We start from the raw sequence: 19110 nt of genomic DNA on the forward strand, positions 1-19110 counted from the left end.
GAAAAAGAAAAAAATGATAGTCCAACTGCGAAATGATTGCCTAAAGAGAGAAGGTTGAACTCAGGAGGAAGAGTGTGTTATTATTATATATATCCTGTACTGTGCAAAGCCCCTCATACAGATCATCTCTCTTCATCCTCATAATAGCCCTATTAAGTGGTACTATTATTATCCCTATCTTCCAGATGAAGAGACTGAGACTCAGAAAAAATTACGTAATTTACTCAAGTGACAGAATCGGAAATGACTTGGGAAGTAAAATTCTGACGTCTGCTACTCTGTCCCAAGTTACATTATCTTCATCAGAGAATAAGCTCCTCGAGGAGCACACCATCATCACACACTCTCACCAAGGTGGAAGGGCAAGTGGCAGCATTTCCTATGAAAAACTGAAACTGCCATTCATCCCTCTAAATTACTGATGTCTCACCATCTGTGGACGAGCACTCACTCTTCCACTCCCCATAGAAGCCATGAAATGTCCCATCCTCAAAAGACCAGATAAGAGCCTGGTGCATCTAGTGATCTACTTGGAGAGCCTCCACCCAGAAAGGAGTGTGAGGCACCTGCCTCCTCCTCCCTAAATATCAGAAAGAAGCTACAAGCTCCAAAGGCCTCCATCCTGGAGAAAGGAGCCAATCCCGAAGTCCTGCTACTTCATATAAGCCCTCTCCAAAGAACAGCTTCATCAATTCCTATCACCAGACTTAATCCGTAGAGGTTTTCCTGTCTTGGAGGACTCTAGTCTACTCCTTCTCCTCTGCCTTCTAATATTCCAACTTAAATAAAAGTGCTTAACCAGGCTTATGCCAACCACCTGAAAGAACGTGCACTGATGATATGTCTGAGACTGGAAAGCCTGGTGCCCAGAGGCATCTGCAAGTAAGACAAAGACCCCCAGAGGAATGGCCCCTCTGAGGGGCACAGCCTTTGACCTCTGTACCTGCAGCAGTGCTGCAGCCCACCCACGCTTGTGGACCTTCTCCACAGTGCACATTTTCTTTTTTTTTTAATAAATAGATTGATTGATTGATTGATTGATTGGCTGCTTTGGGTCTTCATTGCTGCACGCGGGCTTTTCTCTAGTTGCAACGAGTGGGGGCTACTCTTCGTTGTGGTGCATGGGCTCCTCATTGTGGTGTCTTCTCTTGTTGTGGAACACAGGCTCTAGGCATGTGAGCTCAGTAGTTGTGGCACATGGGCTTAGTTGCTCCAAGGCATGTGGGATCTTCCCGGACCAGGGATTGAACCCATGTCCCCTGCACTGGCAGGCGTCACCAGGGAAGTCCTAACACAGTGCAATCTTGAAGGCACACTTTTTGTCATGGGTAAAAGTATGTGACTAAACCAGAAGTGAGAGCATCCTCATCACGTAAGACAAGTATGTCTCATGCATGACTGCTGCACAGTTTGTGAGCGAGCGGAACCACTTCAAGGTGGAGAATGTTTCTTCGTTCTTGCAAAATTTCTACTTTGAACAAAGCCTGGGCTGGTGGAGGTGGGGGACCCGGGGGTGGGAGTGAGGCAGGGAGATGGAAGACAGGACTTCAAAGGCGTGATATTAAGAAGAGGGAAAGATTTAGTCACAAGTGAAAAGCTTCTAAGGTGGAAAACAGCAAGGATTGTGGTAAGACAGTCAAATAAAAAATGAAAAAGAGAGTGGAGCTATTTTTTAATGTTTCTGCAAGTAGCTAAGGACTTAATCCTCCAGCTGAGAGAACTTTTATTTATCTGGCCAAAAGCTTTTTTCATTTCAGCTTCTTCACATAAAAATGCTCATACTCTGTAATAATTCTGACCCAATAACCACCCATGGACACAAAGAAAGAGGGATCTAGCATGTACAGAGTCTTACAGAACTTAATCTTCAGAAATATTCCAAAAAAGCAGTATCTGATTATTAAATCATCAGGCAATTTTATCCATAATGAAATCTCAATTGTATTATGTCTGAATGTGTTTAGAAATAATGTACTTGGCACCAGAATCACTGATTCTAACCAACCAAACTGCTAATAAAAACTGCTCTGATTTCTTTAAGAAAAAAATAGATCACATATACATAAATTTTGTTGCTCACATAAGAGACTTCAGTGGAGAAGAGCTATATCTTATTCTGTTGAATGTGCCCCATTTTACTTTCAGTACTGTTATAAGTCAACTAGAACTGCATGAAATCTCTAGTAAATGTATTTTGAAACACAAGTAATTTCACAGTAATATTTAGGTAAATGATTGTTACCTAAATAAAACAAGAATCTGAATTTTTCTCCCCACATCCTAAAAATCCTACCTGAAGTCAAAAATACATTAGTTTACGTTAAATTTGTCTTAAATACAAATACTACACACATGAAATGAAGTCGTTAAAGAGTAACACTAATATACCTTGTCAAAGGGAATACCATATTTCTTCAATACTGAGGGAGATATCAGTGTCATCTTGTGGCGAAGAAATGCATCACACCCTTGAGAACTGCTTGGAAAAAAACCTAAATGAAAACAGTAAATATAAGCAGTAAAGTGTCAATTAAGGTAACAATTTCAAATCTTTTTTGTGTTCTAGTACTCTTAAAGAACGACAGCTCTATGCAAATACAGACCAAGTCCACCATCAAAAACCCTGGTACTAAAAACCAGAGTCAGAATTCTTAAAAGTTAAAGGATACATATTTATATCACCAAGGGTTGACCTTTTTTTACAAAAAAGATCTGCCAAGAGTTGTTTGCATCATATAAAATGACTAAACCTTACAAATTCCAATTTGTAACAAATCTGAATTCAATCCACCTATTAACTGATAAATGGACAAAATATTAAGGGGAGGTAGAAGAGGAAAATCTGTATTTTAATAGAGGAAGCTCTCATTTTAGATTCCTAGAAGCACTAGGAGCACGTGTCCCAGTGCCCGGCATACAACAGATACACAGCAGTTTCCCACCTTTGTCTCTTTCTGACGATTTTAAATAGTTTAATTGCTACTAGTTTCCTGAAGTAACTCCCAGCCAGGGATAGTCAAGAGCTTGGAAACCTGCCTCACCAGCCTATATGGGAACAGTGTTTGGAGGACACCTTTAAATGAAGAAGCTAAACATGCAGCAATCCTTTCATTCAACAGTATATTATGCACTGAAACACAGTTGTTTCTCTCCATCTCTGCTTTCAATCCTGCAGTCTGTCCGAGGCAGACTCTCATTAACTCATTCATGTAAACTAGAGGAAAATGAATGTGCCTGATGCCCTGTTCTTCACCTTCCTCACTCAGAGGCAAAAACTACCACGCCAAGAATAGGAAAACAAGGAGAGAAAGACAAGAGAAACATGGAAGAGACAGAGAAGAATCAGAGAGGGGACCCAGAAGGAACACAGAACTCACCAGGAAAGCATGTGTGATGTAGCTGGGTAAAGCGGGAAGAAGCACAGATGCTGTTTAACTCCTCCACTGCCAAAATGAAGATAAGGCCACTGGAAATGCTACTTATCTAACTCTGTGGCTCACTATGAATTACCAGCACTCATTACCTAATCATAAACTATTTTAACCTCATAGAATAGCAGGGTTTTACAGGAATAGTTTTAAAGTAAATAAGCCTTTATTGATGCCATCATGGAGTATGTGAGGCCACAGATCATCAGAAGGAAACAAATCAAACATTAAAAAAAAAAAAAAGCCACTAGGGTATAAAGAACCACCTGCAAAGAGTAGCATATTCTGCTTAAGCATCTACACCTGGATTTTTAAATTGAAAAATAGAAATATTTAAAAAGAACATCCAACAGAAACATCAGAAATACCATCAGTCTCTACAATACCAATGGGAATAAAAGAAATAACTGTGCCCTATCTGGTCATTTCATGCAGCCCTCTGTTCGTGGTTAATATGCATAGTACATAAATACAAAATAAACAATCTTTGAAAAAAATGAAGACTTTAGTGAATGGTGAGAAAGTACCACATAACGGGATAACGGCCATATGTATACAATAAGATGTCCTGAGTCCACACCACAGAGAGAAAAGCACAGCAGGGCAGTCTCCAGATACACAACCCAAGGAAATGTTTTAACAATACAATTTAAAAGGATCTATCAAAATTTTCAAATCTGTAACTCTGTGCAGCACTGCATGAATTAAGTTTTAAATTAAAATCAGTGAAGAAAGAGGAGTCTATTTAATTTTCTTTTGATATGGATTTGTAATCAGGACCTGAACAATGTGATGACTGGTCATAAGTTAATTTAAATTGGAAAACCACTGAAGGAAGGCAATTTGCAATACATTAAGAACTTCATATTGGTTCAGATTTATATTTTCAATAGGCTATCAGAATTATACTTTACATCGCCCTGGAAAACACCTCATAAACCACAAATTATGACACAAAGTACGTGTCTCAAAATGAATTTTACCTCAAAATACCTGCAGAAGTACATGGTTCACACTCACCCTCACTCCACCATTTCTGAAAAATATTTAATTCAATATATAAACAAGCCAATAGAATACTATTTGATACAAAATGATAATGCCAGCTAAAGGAATGTTAGCAGCTTTCATTATAAGTAAAAAAAACAAAAAACAAAAAAAGCAAATTAGAAATCATGTATGAAATATAACAAAAATAGATCTGATAGAAAAGATAACATTTAACTAACAATCAACTTAAGACTATCAGAGTTTTCTGAAAGTCACCAAATAAAGAGAATACAAGGTATGTGCTAAAATTTCTGCAAGTTCTTTAAAATATGCCTTTCAGAATCTTTTCCTTCTATTCTAATATTTACTTTCTTAGTGTACTTTTTTTCTAAATTTTCAATAATTTATTTGGAAGAAATCTTCTCTTAAAGTTACCGTATTTGAATGTTACTACCTCAACATTCTGTAAGACTTTCCAATTTACCAGTCACAGAATGGGAGAATCCATTCTTTCACAATCTTGAAAACCAAGAAGTTCCAATAAAGAAACAGTTCTACACTGACCTCTCAAGGACCTAGTAGTGGAAATAGCAGCTAGCATCTCACTACCGCACCTCACATATCCCATGGCCATCAGGTAACATGCCAGGTGTAGAACACCACACAGAATAAACCTGGCCCACCTTTCTGAGCATCTACTTTTGTCATGCTAAATTACTTGGTTTATGTTTACATATTAAGGGGCATGAGTGTTATGGAACAGTAGGGTTTCACTGTCCTCTCTTGTAGGGATATTTTGGTGGAAGCATTTGAGAGGCAGCCTACTGTGAGGGGCAAACTATGCTATGGGATTTTGTGTAAATCTTACCCAATCTCCTCTTATAGGCACTTAATACACAAGCTTACTTGAACACCAACTTTCCTCTCTTATTTACTGCTCACAACAAACACACACCTTCTCATTACTATTAAATAGCAGAGCTAAATTTTCGATGAAAACCCTAATTGCTTGAATTATCTGAAGTCACCTCATCTTGTCCACATGGCTAGCAAAATAAAAGAGAATAATAGTTAAGAATCCCTACAGAGACATGGATTCCTAACACAAGTCCAACAACTCACACAGCCTTGACCAGTCCCATAATTTCTCAGCTCCTCAATTTCCACATTCATACAATCAGGATTACCTTCTTCAGTGGGTTCTTTTTTTTTTTTTTCCCAGAATCAAGATACAATTGACGGGCTTCCTAGGGGGTGCAGTGGTTAAGAATCCACCTGCCAATGCAGGGAACACAGGTTCGAGCCCTGGTCCAGGAAGATCCCACATGTCGCGGAGCAACTAAGCCCGTGCGCCACAACTATTGAGCTTGCGCTTTAGAGCCCATGAGCCACAACTATTGAGCCCATGTGCTGCAACTACTGAAGCCCAAGCGCCTAGAGCCCATGCTCCGCAACAAGAGAAGCCACGGCAATGAGGAGTCCGCGCACCACAACGAAGAGTAGCCCCAACTCACCGCAACTGAAGAAAGCCCGCGCACAGCAAAAAAATACCCAACACAGCCAATAAAATAAACAAATAAATAAACAAATTTATTTTAAAAAGATACAATTGACATATAACATTGTATAAATTTAAGATATACCATGTAATGATTTGATATACATATATATTGCAAAATGATTACCACATTAAGGTTAGTTTACATTCATCATCTAAAAATAGTTATAATTTTTTGTATGATGAGAAGTTTTAAGATCTACTCTCTTAGCAACTTTCAATAGAGTATTGTTAACTATAGTCCTCATACAGTACAGTATATCGCCCAGAACTGATTCATCATATAAATGGAAGTTTGTACCTTTAGACCACCTTCACCCATTTCCCCCACTCCCTGCCTCTGGCAACCACCAAACTGTACCTCTCTGTACCTATAAGTTTGGTTTTTCAGATTCCACACATAAATAAGATCATACAGTATTTGTCTTTCTCTACCTGACTTATTTAACTTAGCATAATGTCCCCAAGATCTATCCATGTTAAAGGATATGCCTGAATAATAGGCTACTGTATACTTACAGCCTATTATAAAAGCCTAATGTAAGTATTGTATACTTACAGCCTATTAATAAAGCCTATGTAACACTTTGCTTTATTCATTCACCCGTTGATGGACACTTAGGTTGTTTCCACGTCTTGGCTGCTGTAAATAACGCTGTAATATCAGGGGTGTAGATATATCTTCAGGACGGTGATTTCATTTCCCTCAAATATATATCTAGAGGTAGAACCGCTGGATCATATGTTAGTTCTATTTTTAATTTTTTGAGGACCCTGCATACTGTTTTCCATTGTGGCTATCCTCCCCAGGTGAATCCTAATGCACAGAAAACAACCATTATCCAAAAGTGGAAACAACCTAATGTCCATCAACTGACAAATGGAAGACCAACATGCTGTATATCCTTACAATGAAATATCAGTCAGCTATTAAATAAAAATGAGGTACTGCTGTAAGTTATAACTTAGAAAACATGCCACATAAAAGCCAGACACAAAAGATCACATATTATATGATTCCATATATATGAAATATCCATAATATGTAAATACCCAGACAGAAAGCAGACTGCTAAGTGCCAGGGGCTAGGGAGGGGTGGGAGGGAATACAGCACAACTGACTCAAAAATACAGTATTTCCTTTTAGGGAGAGAGAAGTGATAGTTACACAATATGAACACACTAAAATGCCACTGTATTGTACACTTCAAAATGGTTAATAGTTTATTTTACATTTTGTGAATATTATCTCAATTAAAATGCCCAGTGTTCAACATAAAAGTGCCTAGATGTGAGAAACGCTATTCTAAGTGAAAGAAGCAAGACAGAAAAGTCTATACATTGTATAATTACACTTTTATTGCATTCTGGGGATAGAAATCGGATTAGTGGTTCCCAGTGGTTGCTTTGGGGGGGTGGGGTGTGGAATTAATTGCAAAAGGGCACAAGAGAACTTTTGGGGGGTACTGGAAATGTTCTATATCTTGACAGTGGTGGTAGTTTCACCACTGTATATATTTGTCAAAACTCACAAAAGTGTAGAGTTAAAGGGGTGGCTTTGCTGTAAGTGCATTTTACCTCAATTAACCTGACCTAAAAAATCATTAACTGTTTTTAAATTGTTTTAGAAATAGAGCAGATGTACTCTAAAAATAGTGTGCTCTTTCCTTCAAATAAGAAGTTTTGCCAACTGTCAACTGGTTTACATTTTCCATTACTATAGCTTAAACCTAACTTTCCATTACTAACTACTGAATTATTTTTAAATCCCAATATCATATGACAAACATATGCAGCTACTATTAAACGAACAGTTTTAGCCTTGGGAAAAAAATTAAAAACCAAGGTTTAGTAACATTTTCTATGGATATACAAATACTAGTTTGGAAAGGTTGACATTAATTATTAATTGCTTAGGAAAGAAAGGAAGCAGAGAGGTAAGGAGAGGGGAAAGATGGAGAAATCAGACATGTAGAGTGTATGTCCACACTAACAATAGATTTGATTAAGACAATTTAATTTGAATGTAATTGAAATTTACCCAAGTATGCTTTGATAGAGTTTTATACAAGCATAACTCAAAAATATTGCAGGTTTCATTCCAGACCACTACAATAAAGCAAATATTACTGTAAAGCAAGTCACAAGAATTTTTTTGGTTTCCCAGTGCATATGTAAATTATGTTACACTATACTGTAGCCTATTAAATGTGCAATAGAATTATGCCCCCAAAGTGTACATATCTTAATTTTTGAATACTTTACTACTGGAAATGCTAACCATCATCTAACCGTTCCTTGAGTTGTAATCTTTTTACAACTCACCAATCACAAAACAAACATAATAATGAAAAAGTTTGAAATGCACAAATTACCAAAATGTGACAGAGACAAGAAGTGAGCAAATGCTGTTGGTAAAAATGGAGCCAATAGACTTGCTAACACCGGGTTACCACAAACATTCAATTTGAAAAAAAAAAAAGCATTATCTGCAACTCGTAGTAACACGAAGCACAGTACAATGATGTAGGCCTATAATGGTTTTTGCAATATTCATATGACTAATATGAGGCTTAAAAAATATAGTAGCCATATAAACGAATGGTAAGGAAAAAGACATAGGAAAAGGATATGGAAGGAATGCTTCTGTGGGAAATGCTTTTAGAAAGGTGTGTTTGATTCACATATGGAATTTCTTAACATGCTTCTTAACGAAAAGAACTGATGAGCTACATTATGTGGGGAGAAACCTGGTAATTTTTACCCACATTTCTAGTTAACAGGTCAACATTAGAGGTTTAAGCTATAGTTGACCTCTCTGTTCTTCCTACTGTTCGCTGAGCCATTAATAACTGGGTAGAATGTTATCACACTGCAGGCTTCACTCTGCTCCACGTGTTCCATAATCCATCAACATCTGCCCTGTAGAGACAAAGCTCCATGGAGCGCTGCAGGAGGAATGCCAGGAGAAATTCATACTGACCGTGGTATCGAGAAGGATGGCGGTTCTCCTAAACAACTGCCTTATTTTTATCTCTTGAACATAGTGCAGGGAGTAATGGGAAAGCTTTTTCCATTTCAAACTGGTTGGCAGAATACTTAGAGTTAAATTTCCACCTAATTTAACAGGTATATAGACCATTACACATGGTTTTTTACTGCATTCCTGAGACCACTTTGTTTCAGCTCCAGCTTTTTCCCACCTTGACATGACATTTGGACCACACATGCATAGGTCACCCAGGACTCCTCAGGCCAAGCACTTTGGCACAAACAGGTCAGTCAAGCTAAACAGGATTTTCCTGGCTCAGCTGCCACCCCACAGAATCAAAGAACTCTTCATTTCCCTCCATAGTAATTTTTCTCTGCTAGCTGGCATTCCTTCCCTGAATTCTTCCTCCCCATTCCCTACCTGTCGCCTCTCAGAAATGTCTTCCACTGCATATTCTAATTACTCTAGCTTGGTGTTATGTTATGTATTACTGGCCAATGTTTAAAATCCTACTAGGAACATGGTTGGATATAAAATATTCAAAATTAAACAGACTGGACATCAAAACATAAGGAAATTAAATTTAGGGATTGGGACTTCCCTGGTGGTGCAGCAGTTAAGAATCTGCCTACCCAATGCAGGGGACACGGGAAGATCCCTGGTCCAGGAAGATCCTACATGCCGTGGAGCAACTAAGCCCATGCGCCACAACTACTGAGCCTGCACTCTACAGCCTGCGAGCCACAACTACCGAAGCCCATGCACCACAACTGCCGAAGCCCACGTGCCTCAAGCCTGTGCTCCACAACAAAAGAAGCCACCACAATGAGAACCTGTGCACTGCAACTAAGACCCAAAGCAGCCAATAAATAAATAAATAAAATTATAATTAAAAAATAATAAAAAAAATAAATTTAGGGATTGTTTTACCATTCTTAATGTAACAACTGATAGTAAGATGAAAATAAACATTCCCTGACACACCACACGTTGATCTCCACGACTAAAGCATGAGTTAGGCATGAAGGCAGAGGATATATCACTGAACTTCTTCATTTCTTATGGCTTAGGGGACCCCTTAAAATTGATTATTCATAATCAATTTTATTTATTAGCCTTTCAAAACCAAGCATTTTAATATAATATTTTCAGGCCATCATATAAACGAATGCTTAAGGGAATTATGTATTTATCATTTTGAGAGCTGATAAAAGTACATTTTCCTAATTCCAAGTCAGAGGTATGAGAACGAGTCAATTTAGAATGTTTATAAAATTAAAATGACTTGTTATTTATTGCTACTCTTCTAGTCTATTGACAGGAGTGGTTCTCAATCTCTTTTGGAACAAACCCTCTTAATGGATTTGATGATAGCTTCCCAGAAATCTACATATATGCCCAATTTTGAATATAACTTAAGAGAGTCCACGGACTGCCTACATTCCATCCACAGACGCTTTGTCCACCTCCTGGAACAGGGATCCCTGCAAATCAGGCTAAGACTCTGTTCCACAGGCTTAAACTCAAGATGACTAGTCATTTAAACACACACAACCCAAAATTAACAGCTTAAAAAAAGATGAACTAAACTAATCCTTCATAACAATGATTCATCTGTTCCTTTTTACCGAGTGTCGCTTTTTTAATATGTCAAAATGAAAACACTTGTTACAAGTAAATATAAGGCTCCAAAAGAACCAATATATTCAACTCTAACATACTGTCACTTAAAATTCCTGCTGATTATTCACACTTCCAAAATCTGCTGTACAAAGTCCTAATTCACGTTCTTTTTCCAGTAACCAAAAATTTGACCAAAGTAAAGCATCTTCAGCTTTTTAAAAATATTAGCACTTTATTCACAATGAGAGATCAATGGAATACAGTCATTCACAAAAAAATTTAGCTGCTCCCAATGTACTTTAATCCATATTTCGTTTAACTTAATAGAACTGGAAAGATATTGTCTTATTCTAAAATAGATGAGATTTAGACATTCTTAAAACTGAAAATCTTCAAAACTGTCATTCATGATTTAATATTATATCTCTATTCTCCTTTATACTTGCCATTCAATTGTATCAAGCCAAAAATTAGAACGAATGCAATGGCATTATAGGTGAACATAACAAGTATAAAAATTACAGCAATTCACTTGAGATTCTTTATTACATTTATGTCTACATAATATTGGAAAAAACCCTGTATAAATGAGAAAGCAGCTGAAGGGCAAAATCAAACTCCTGGCTTTATTAGATGCAGGCCTAACGTCTTTCAGATAAAATATTTGTAAGTGCCACAGTCAATCAAGATTTCAATAGAAACCAAAGATGAAAGCATTCATGCATAAAAGGCAAGTGTGATAATTATGATGTGCAGAAAAGATAATGGAAAATATCCGAGGCTGCTTTTCACTTTACGTATCAAGTTCTGCCTTGACCTAGCCATCCTATAATGCTCCATCACATTTACTGCATTATTTTATCATTTTAATTATTTAGCAGAATTCAATTAATTTGGCTGGCATCTGGTTAGCAGATAGAAATCCTCTCTTGTCTTATAGGGTCTTTTCCCTGAATCATTTCTCAAAATAATGCTGCAAAAAGTTTCCAATAAACATTCAATTGAGTTTAAAGTTCTTATTCAGTCTTCAAGTTTATTAATCCCTTACTGATTAAGCAAATGGCCTCCATCTTCCTGGAATGTCATTTTCAGACATTTTATGTCAAAGTGTTTACAGTTTATAGCAAAAATTTTAGCATGTGACTCCACACTGTAAAGTTTATGTTGGCTCCATTTTAAAAGTTCTCTGGCAATGAGGTGAACAGCAAATGGCAGAATAATTATCACACAGAAGAGGATAGTTCACAGTATATAGATTTAGCACAAAGTTTATTGCCTGTGTATTTAAGGATTATGGTAATCATTTTCTAAACTGTGCTCTAATCTATTATCCAGAACCAGGATTCATCCACCTTATATTCATGAAAATAGTCCCTAACAAAGTTCAAGATTACAATTACATTGCTATTATTACTGTAATGTATCACATTATAAAAACATCAAGGCTTTACAGTTACTGGCCTGCCAAAATTATAATAATGCTTCTTACAAACATGATACTCTAACTGTTCCTTCTAATACTCTTCCATAATTTGGAGGAAAGTAACTTTTATATGTCATTAACAATTTCTGTTCAGAACAGTCAAGTCAAAGAAAGGGGTTTCTCAGTGTCCCCATTTCATTACTAAATGAAAGCATACCTAGTACAGGGACAAAATTCCTTTTCTTCTAGAAGGCAAACCTAACATACCAATGAAATAGATCAGCACCTGACTGAAAGCTGCTCAGGATTCAATTCTGAATCAAGGCAGAATGTCTTATCTTTAGTTGTCATTCAATGGAACTCCACTTTCCCCTGGAAATAAGTCACTACCAACCTATGTCGTCCTTGGTTAGGGTGGCTAGGGAAACACAAGGGGAGTGTGACGGGGGGGAGGAATGTGATTCTCCTCCCTTGTGGGAGCAGATGAGAGCAAGGTTGCCTGGCATATCTTTAAGGCAGGGAGGAAAAGCAGAAGGTACTCTCTGTAGATACAAGTGGGCACAGAGTGAAAGCAACTGATAGAGTTCACAGAAGAATGATTCAGTCTGGCCCTTAAGAAGATGGACAGGGTCGAGGGAGGCGCAACTGGCTGAAGGCAGTCAAAAGGTACAAACTTCTAATTGTAAGATAAATAAGTACTAGAAATGTAATATATAACATGATAAATATAATTAACACTGCTGAATGTTATATATGAAAGCTGTTAAAAGAGTAAATCCTAAGAGTTTTCATCATAAGGAAAAAACCTTTTTTCTATTTCTTTATTTTTGTATGTTTACGAGATGATAGGTATTCACTAAACTTACTGTGGTCATCATTTCATGATGTAAGTAAGTCAAATCATTATGCTGAACAGCTTAAACTTAAAACGTGTTGTATGTCAAGTATATCTCAATAAAACTAGAAGGAGAAAAAAAAAAGAAGATGGACAAAGCCTTAAAAAATAAAAATTCAAGTTCCAGTAAAGTATGTTTAATTTTGCCAGTCTAAGAAGGCACACAGTATCATGCTCATCCAGTTACCTGGGGACATTCACCTTCATACTTCAGGCCCAGGGGGCCAAATAAGAATGAGGGGGTCAAAGAGAGATTTAACACAACCCTTTGGTAAAATGATATGGCAACATGAAAAGTACTCATAAAACATAAAACACCTACAGCTCAAGATGCAGCATCAATACTCCTTGGAACTTATCTCAAGTGTACAACTAAAGGAAGGAAAAATTGGCTTAGTGATGTTAAGTACATTATATAAAAGAGAAAAAATTTTGGAAATAACCAAAGGAGGTTACGTGCAATCAACTGACAAAAAACCAAGCAGCCAACTAAAATAATTATGAAGATTATGCAACAGGGAAAAATATGCACACATCAATGTGAAAAAAAAATTAAAATTACTCAATGAGAGAAATACTCAAAAGCCAATAACTTGAAAAGAGTAAAATTAACACAGTGACATTCTACACTGTTAAAAAATATACTTCAAAAACAAAGAACCTATCTATAGATGAGAAACAGAAAGCAAGTTTACCTTGAGCTAGTCTTTCCAGTCGTTTTCCATGTTCTGGGGGTATTGCATACCTAAAATTTTAAACACAAATAAAAATTTTAGGTTTACAATTGTTCAGCTAGTATCCTAAGGACATCTATTCCTAAATAATGTCATGTAAAAAAAAGTCAACCCCAAACTCCACTTAGATAAACTAAACAGAGAGTAGAGAACCAAACACAGAGCTGCAGCTCTTGGACACTAAACAGAAGAAAAATAAACTTAAATCACTTACTTCAATGCCTCAGCTCACCATTCCAACCACATTTTACACATTTGGGAACAAAGGCCCAAGGCCAGCAAACTGCTAGGACAAGGGGGCACCTGCCACAGCATGAGATTAGAACCTCCCCTATAACACTCACTCTGTTTTGTGTTTGGTTAGTTTGGCCTTTGTTTTTAAGCAAAGTTGGTTTTTTTTTTAAACCTTTTTTAAAAAGTTTAAAAAAAAAACTGCTTTTAAAATGTTTTTACAGACAAGACAGAACACAATTATTATATCAACATTTTTATCTCCACCAAAGCTTTCTAAGAACATTGTACTTTTCAAATAGATCTTAAATAAAAATTTACCAGCCATAAAAAAAGGCAGCTTTTATTCATTTCACAATTATGTGACTTATAAAATCTTAATTAAAATCTTAATTATAGAAAAAAAGAACTGTTGGGAATTCCCTGGCGTTGCAGTGGTCAGGACTTGGTGCTCTCACTACCAGGGCTCAGGTTGGATCCCTGGTTGGGGAACTAAGATCCGCAAGCCATGTGGCGCAGCCAGAAGAAAGAAACGAAGGGAGGGAGGGAGGGAGGGAGAGGGAGGGAGGGAGGGAGGGAGGGAGGGAGGGAGGGAGGGAGGGAGGGAGGGAGGAGAGAGAGAGAGAGAGAGAGAGAGAGAGAGAGAAGAAAGAAAGAAAGAAAGAAAGAAAGAAAGAAAGAAAGAAAGAAAGAAAGAAAGAAAGAAAGAAAGAAAGAAAGAAAGAAAGAAAGAAAGAAAAAGAAAGAAAGAGGGAAAGAAAGAGAAAGAAAGAAAGAGGAAGGAAGGAAGGAAGGAAGGAAGGAAGGAAGGAAGGAAGGAAGGAAGGAAGGAAGGAAGGAAGGGAGAATTGTTCACCCTTGGAGAACAGAAATTCTTCTTCAAGTATTACTCATTTCTGGTTCCTGGTGTTTTCAAAAGTTAAATACTTGAATTTATTTACTGTGAACTTATTAATGAATTTTAAAACAATAATCTCAAGTTAAATGATCATTTCATGTTTTAAATAAAAATGTTATTCTTCAGACCTACACTTGCTGTTTCCTAGCTCAGTACATATTAAGTACAAGCTACTTTTTTACTAAAATAACTTTTCTCATTTTACTTAACACCACACTTGGTTGCATTTAATGCCACTGATAACATATGCAAAACTTAATTGGATCCGATGTAACTAGGCAATTTTCTAAAAGAACATTCAACCATATATCCTATTGCTTAAGGCACTGTTAATGAAATTATTCCAACTGAATTGGGAAGATAAAATTTTAGCATAACTAAATGACAATCACCCAACGTATATTTATACACTGGTCACTTCTTAACAATTTTTAATCCCTGGCTTACATTGCCAAATGTACCCAGAAAAAGACACACACACGCGTGTACCAGACAAGCATAACACACATGCTAACACATGCACGTGTATACATACACAGGCACGCACTCATGTAAGGGCTGCACATGGAGATATTTATATATACGGATTCACTTTTCTTAAAAAATGGTATCAAAGTTAAAGTTCATTAATCTGAAATTCAACCATCTGCTCACAGAAAATGTAAGTATAAGTAAAAATAAATGTATATATAAACATAAATATAAGGATAAAAAATACCCCTCACATAGTCTTTCAATCGGTCTTCACAACTCTATGACAAAAACCACATAGCCGACACACAGTAAACACATCTCTTAAAAGGATTCTAGTAAAAACTCCCTGGAGGCTACTCATCAGGAAGATTTTTTTCCATACATTACACATGTTTCAAAAATTCTTTAAAAAAAAAAAATTCTTTAAATTGGACACATGACTTACAAGGGACTGAGTGCATCCCCTCAACGCAGCTCAGACTTCAGGTCACTAAGGTGTAACTGACCATTACAGGTGGGCCCCTACTTTCCGTTGTACCCTTCCAAACTACCCTGCATGGTGTGCCAAAGTCATCCGTGCAAACTACAGATCTGATCATGATAGAGCCCTGGGCCTTCAGTGGCTGATTTTCCTGAAGAACAGAAGCTGAGCTTTTTTGCAGGGCATACAGACCTGCTGCAATCCTGACACCTCTTCAGCTGTACCTAGACCAATGTCCCAATCAAATCCTGCTCTTTGCTTTACCAAACTACTTGAAGCTCCTTCCAGTGCCTTTGTTACTTCACACCTTCCACTGCTTTCCATCTCCTATTTCTAGGATTTAAACACCCTTACCACCCCTGTCCAGCCAACAAGACCTCCACTCCTTTTTCTCAGCTCAACTTGAGTCACCCCTGGGGAGAGCGCCACACTCCTCTGTTTGCTCTATCAACCACACAGAAGACAGACTTCCACCATGGCATTCAAATTTTAATTTTTTTACCTTTCTGCCTCCCTCTCTCCTTTCCAGCTCCCTAGGGGCAAGGACCAGTGTCTCTCCTGGAACAAACACCAGAAAAGCAGATGCTCAGAAAGTATGTGCTGATTTTTGTGGCTCTCAAAATGATCAATCATGTTCCTGACCCTCCAGGATGGAAGATGTGGAAGAAGAGGAAGGATACAGGAAGAAGAAAAAAATCATGAAAGTGGGAAACTGGAAGAACAGGAAAGAAATTATATAAGCCAATACCTCATTTCCTAACTACAGGGTCAGCCTGGCACACTCAGGATCAAACCTACCAGTTTCGACTTCCTAATCTATTCAAATATCTAATTCAATCAAACCTTTCTCCCAGAACTCTATACTTTTAGTGTGGTCTCCCCATTTTGCCTTGCCTTCTCTTCATTCCCCTTGGATCTTATCCAGAGCTCTAATGCATAGAAAGTCCATGGTTTATGAAGGACAAAGTGTGCTCAAGGTAGACGGGCAGGACTAGGGCACTTAATTTCCACTTAAATGGCATGTGGGAAAAATAAGTTCCCAATATAACTGCCCTAAAAACTTAGGTGCTATGAGTATAGCAGCCAGCGCAGAAAAGTACCATCTAATTCCTTTATAAAAAGAAAAAGAAGTAATAAATACAAGTCAATCAGAAAAAAGCTCCAACTCATAAGAATGTTAATATTTTTCATCTAAACAATTAAAAAAATCAATACAAGCCACTATCAGAATATAACTGAAACAGAATGCTCTAAACAAGAGCAAATCATAGAAGGGGATCAAAGTCCTTAAAAACCCGAATCACTTGTATGCTTTTAAGAAGTCTAAAATCCTGCTGCTCTGATAACATACAAGGTTTCGTTAATTTCTGACATACTGCTACTTCATGGAAACAGTAAGCAATTCTCAACATTTATTCGTAAAGAACAGCATAAATATACTGTCTACCCGCCCACCCATCTGACTCTTTCCTACTGGCATTTAGACAAGCTTATCTCTTCTGCCTCAAAAAAATACCTTTTCTGAGTCTTTCATCTTGCTACCAGCCATCAACTTTCTTTTCTTCCCTTTATATACACTACTTCCAGTACTTGCCACATTTTATTCCATTCACCTAGAGTCCAGCGCAATCTGGATCCTATTCCGATCACTTCCAATATGACTGCCTGGGACACAGATTGCCACATTGTTTAGTCTTTACCTTGTCCGCTCTGGAATTTTCAACTATTCCTTAAAACACTCACTTCTCTTGAGTTTCATGATTCAAATCATGCCCAGTGGTTTTCTGCCTTCTGCTCTTGCCAAACCTACCTCTGGCTGCTTGACATTCCGCAGGGCACCATGCTTTAGAGCTTCCACGTTCTTCCCTATGGGAACCACCTTCCCTCAAGGCTTCAAGATCAACCACATGTTGCTGAACCATATCTCTACCCCATGTGTCTCTGGAGTCCTGCACTTCAAAAACCAACCAACTGGGCTTCCCTGGTGGTGCAGTGGTTAAGAATCCACCTGCCAATGCAGGGGACATGGGTTTGAGCCCTGGTCCAGGAAGATCCTACATGCCGTGGAGCAACTAAGCCTGTGTGCCACAACTACTGAGCCTGCACTCTACAGCCCACGAACCACAACTATTGAGCCCACGCACCGCAACTACTGAAGCCCTCGTGCCTAGAGCCCATGCTCCACAACAAAGAGAAGCCACCACAATAAGAAGCCCGCGTACTTCAATGAAGAGTAGCCCCTGCTCTCTGCAATTATAGAAAGCCCATGCAGCAATGAAGACCCAATGCAGCCAATAAATAAAAAATTAATTAATTTAAAAAAAAAACAACTAACCTCTGAACAAATCCATTTGGCAGCCCTCAAACACAATTTGTCCAAAGTTTAATCTTCCAGCATCTTCATGACAGACCTGCTTCTTTTACAGAGTTCCTCATCTAACTAACTGCCCAGAAAAATGGAAGTTGTCTGTGGTTGTACTCCCCTATCTAATCAATCCACAAGTTTTATGTGTTCTACCTTTCACTTGTACAAGAGAAATCTCATGAACCTGCCTACATTTCTCTATCCTAACTACAACCACCTTGGTCCAGGCACCATTCTGTCACACACATCACTACTGCAGCCTCTTATAGCCTTCAGCCTTGCCCTCTCTAGTCCATGTAGCCAATCAGTTACGTCACTTCCTTCTCTTGTTTAAAATCTATCTGAAGGAGGAATTGGTGACTAAGTCGAGGCAAGCTGGAAGGCCCGTATGCATAGGGGTTTATTACAGGCAATGAGTGACCTCAGTCAGCCAGAGTCTTATGGCTCTGACCACCTCCTAGACTTTTCTATGAACGTATTCCATCACTTCAAAAGACTCACAGCCTACACAGGATCAAATCTGTGATTTCCCCATTGAAGTTGATGATCTCTCCCAGCTTCCCCATTGCAGTTCAGAACTCCATCTTCCCTTAGCGTCCCATACTGGAACTACCAAAGTCACTGCTTCTTTAATTTGTCATCCTCTGTGCCCCCACTGCCAGTCACAAGTCTACACCACTCCACACCCTCACCTCATATCCACCTCCCTGCAGCAACACCTCAATTTCAACCTGATCTGCCCCACCGAGACCATTACCGTAACTAAACTGTCTATCTCCTCGGGCAGCTGAAGACCTCATATCACTATCACAGGATAAAAACCTTTATTTTCTTTACTGCTTGGCTTCCAAGACCACCCCCACCACCCCCACCCCACCCCCAACACACACACACAAAATTTAGCCACAGGCTACAGATATCAGCAGTCCACTCTCAACAGTATGGACTGTGAATTATTCTACCCCTCACAGGGGTTTTAACCTTACCACAAACAGCCCCTCCGTTGCACGTCAAACCC

At 38.1% G+C, this 19110-nt stretch overlaps 1 protein-coding gene across 11 annotated transcripts in view; it reads right to left on the reverse strand.

Moving 5' to 3' along the window:
* KDM4C (lysine demethylase 4C) overlaps positions 1-19110 on the reverse strand; it is a 414703-nt gene that overhangs the window by 295736 nt on the left and 99857 nt on the right. For 9 of the 11 annotated variants that reach the window (XR_009051206.1, XR_009051205.1, XM_057720401.1 and 6 more), the window contains 2 exons: positions 13605-13654; positions 2389-2492 (listed from right to left, as the gene is read on the reverse strand). Coding sequence is in view for 8 of the 11 variants with exons in the window: in XM_057720401.1 (XP_057576384.1) it covers positions 2389-2492; positions 13605-13654 (154 nt within the window). In the remaining 3 variants the exon portion in view is untranslated. Of the gene's footprint in view, positions 1-2388; positions 2493-13602; positions 13655-19110 lie in introns of all 11 variants that reach the window. The other 2 variants (XR_009051207.1, XM_057720405.1) reach the window with 1 other exon arrangement.

This window comes from Hippopotamus amphibius, chromosome 2 (assembly GCF_030028045.1).
Source record: "Hippopotamus amphibius kiboko isolate mHipAmp2 chromosome 2, mHipAmp2.hap2, whole genome shotgun sequence".
Taxonomy (NCBI): domain Eukaryota; kingdom Metazoa; phylum Chordata; class Mammalia; order Artiodactyla; family Hippopotamidae; genus Hippopotamus; species Hippopotamus amphibius.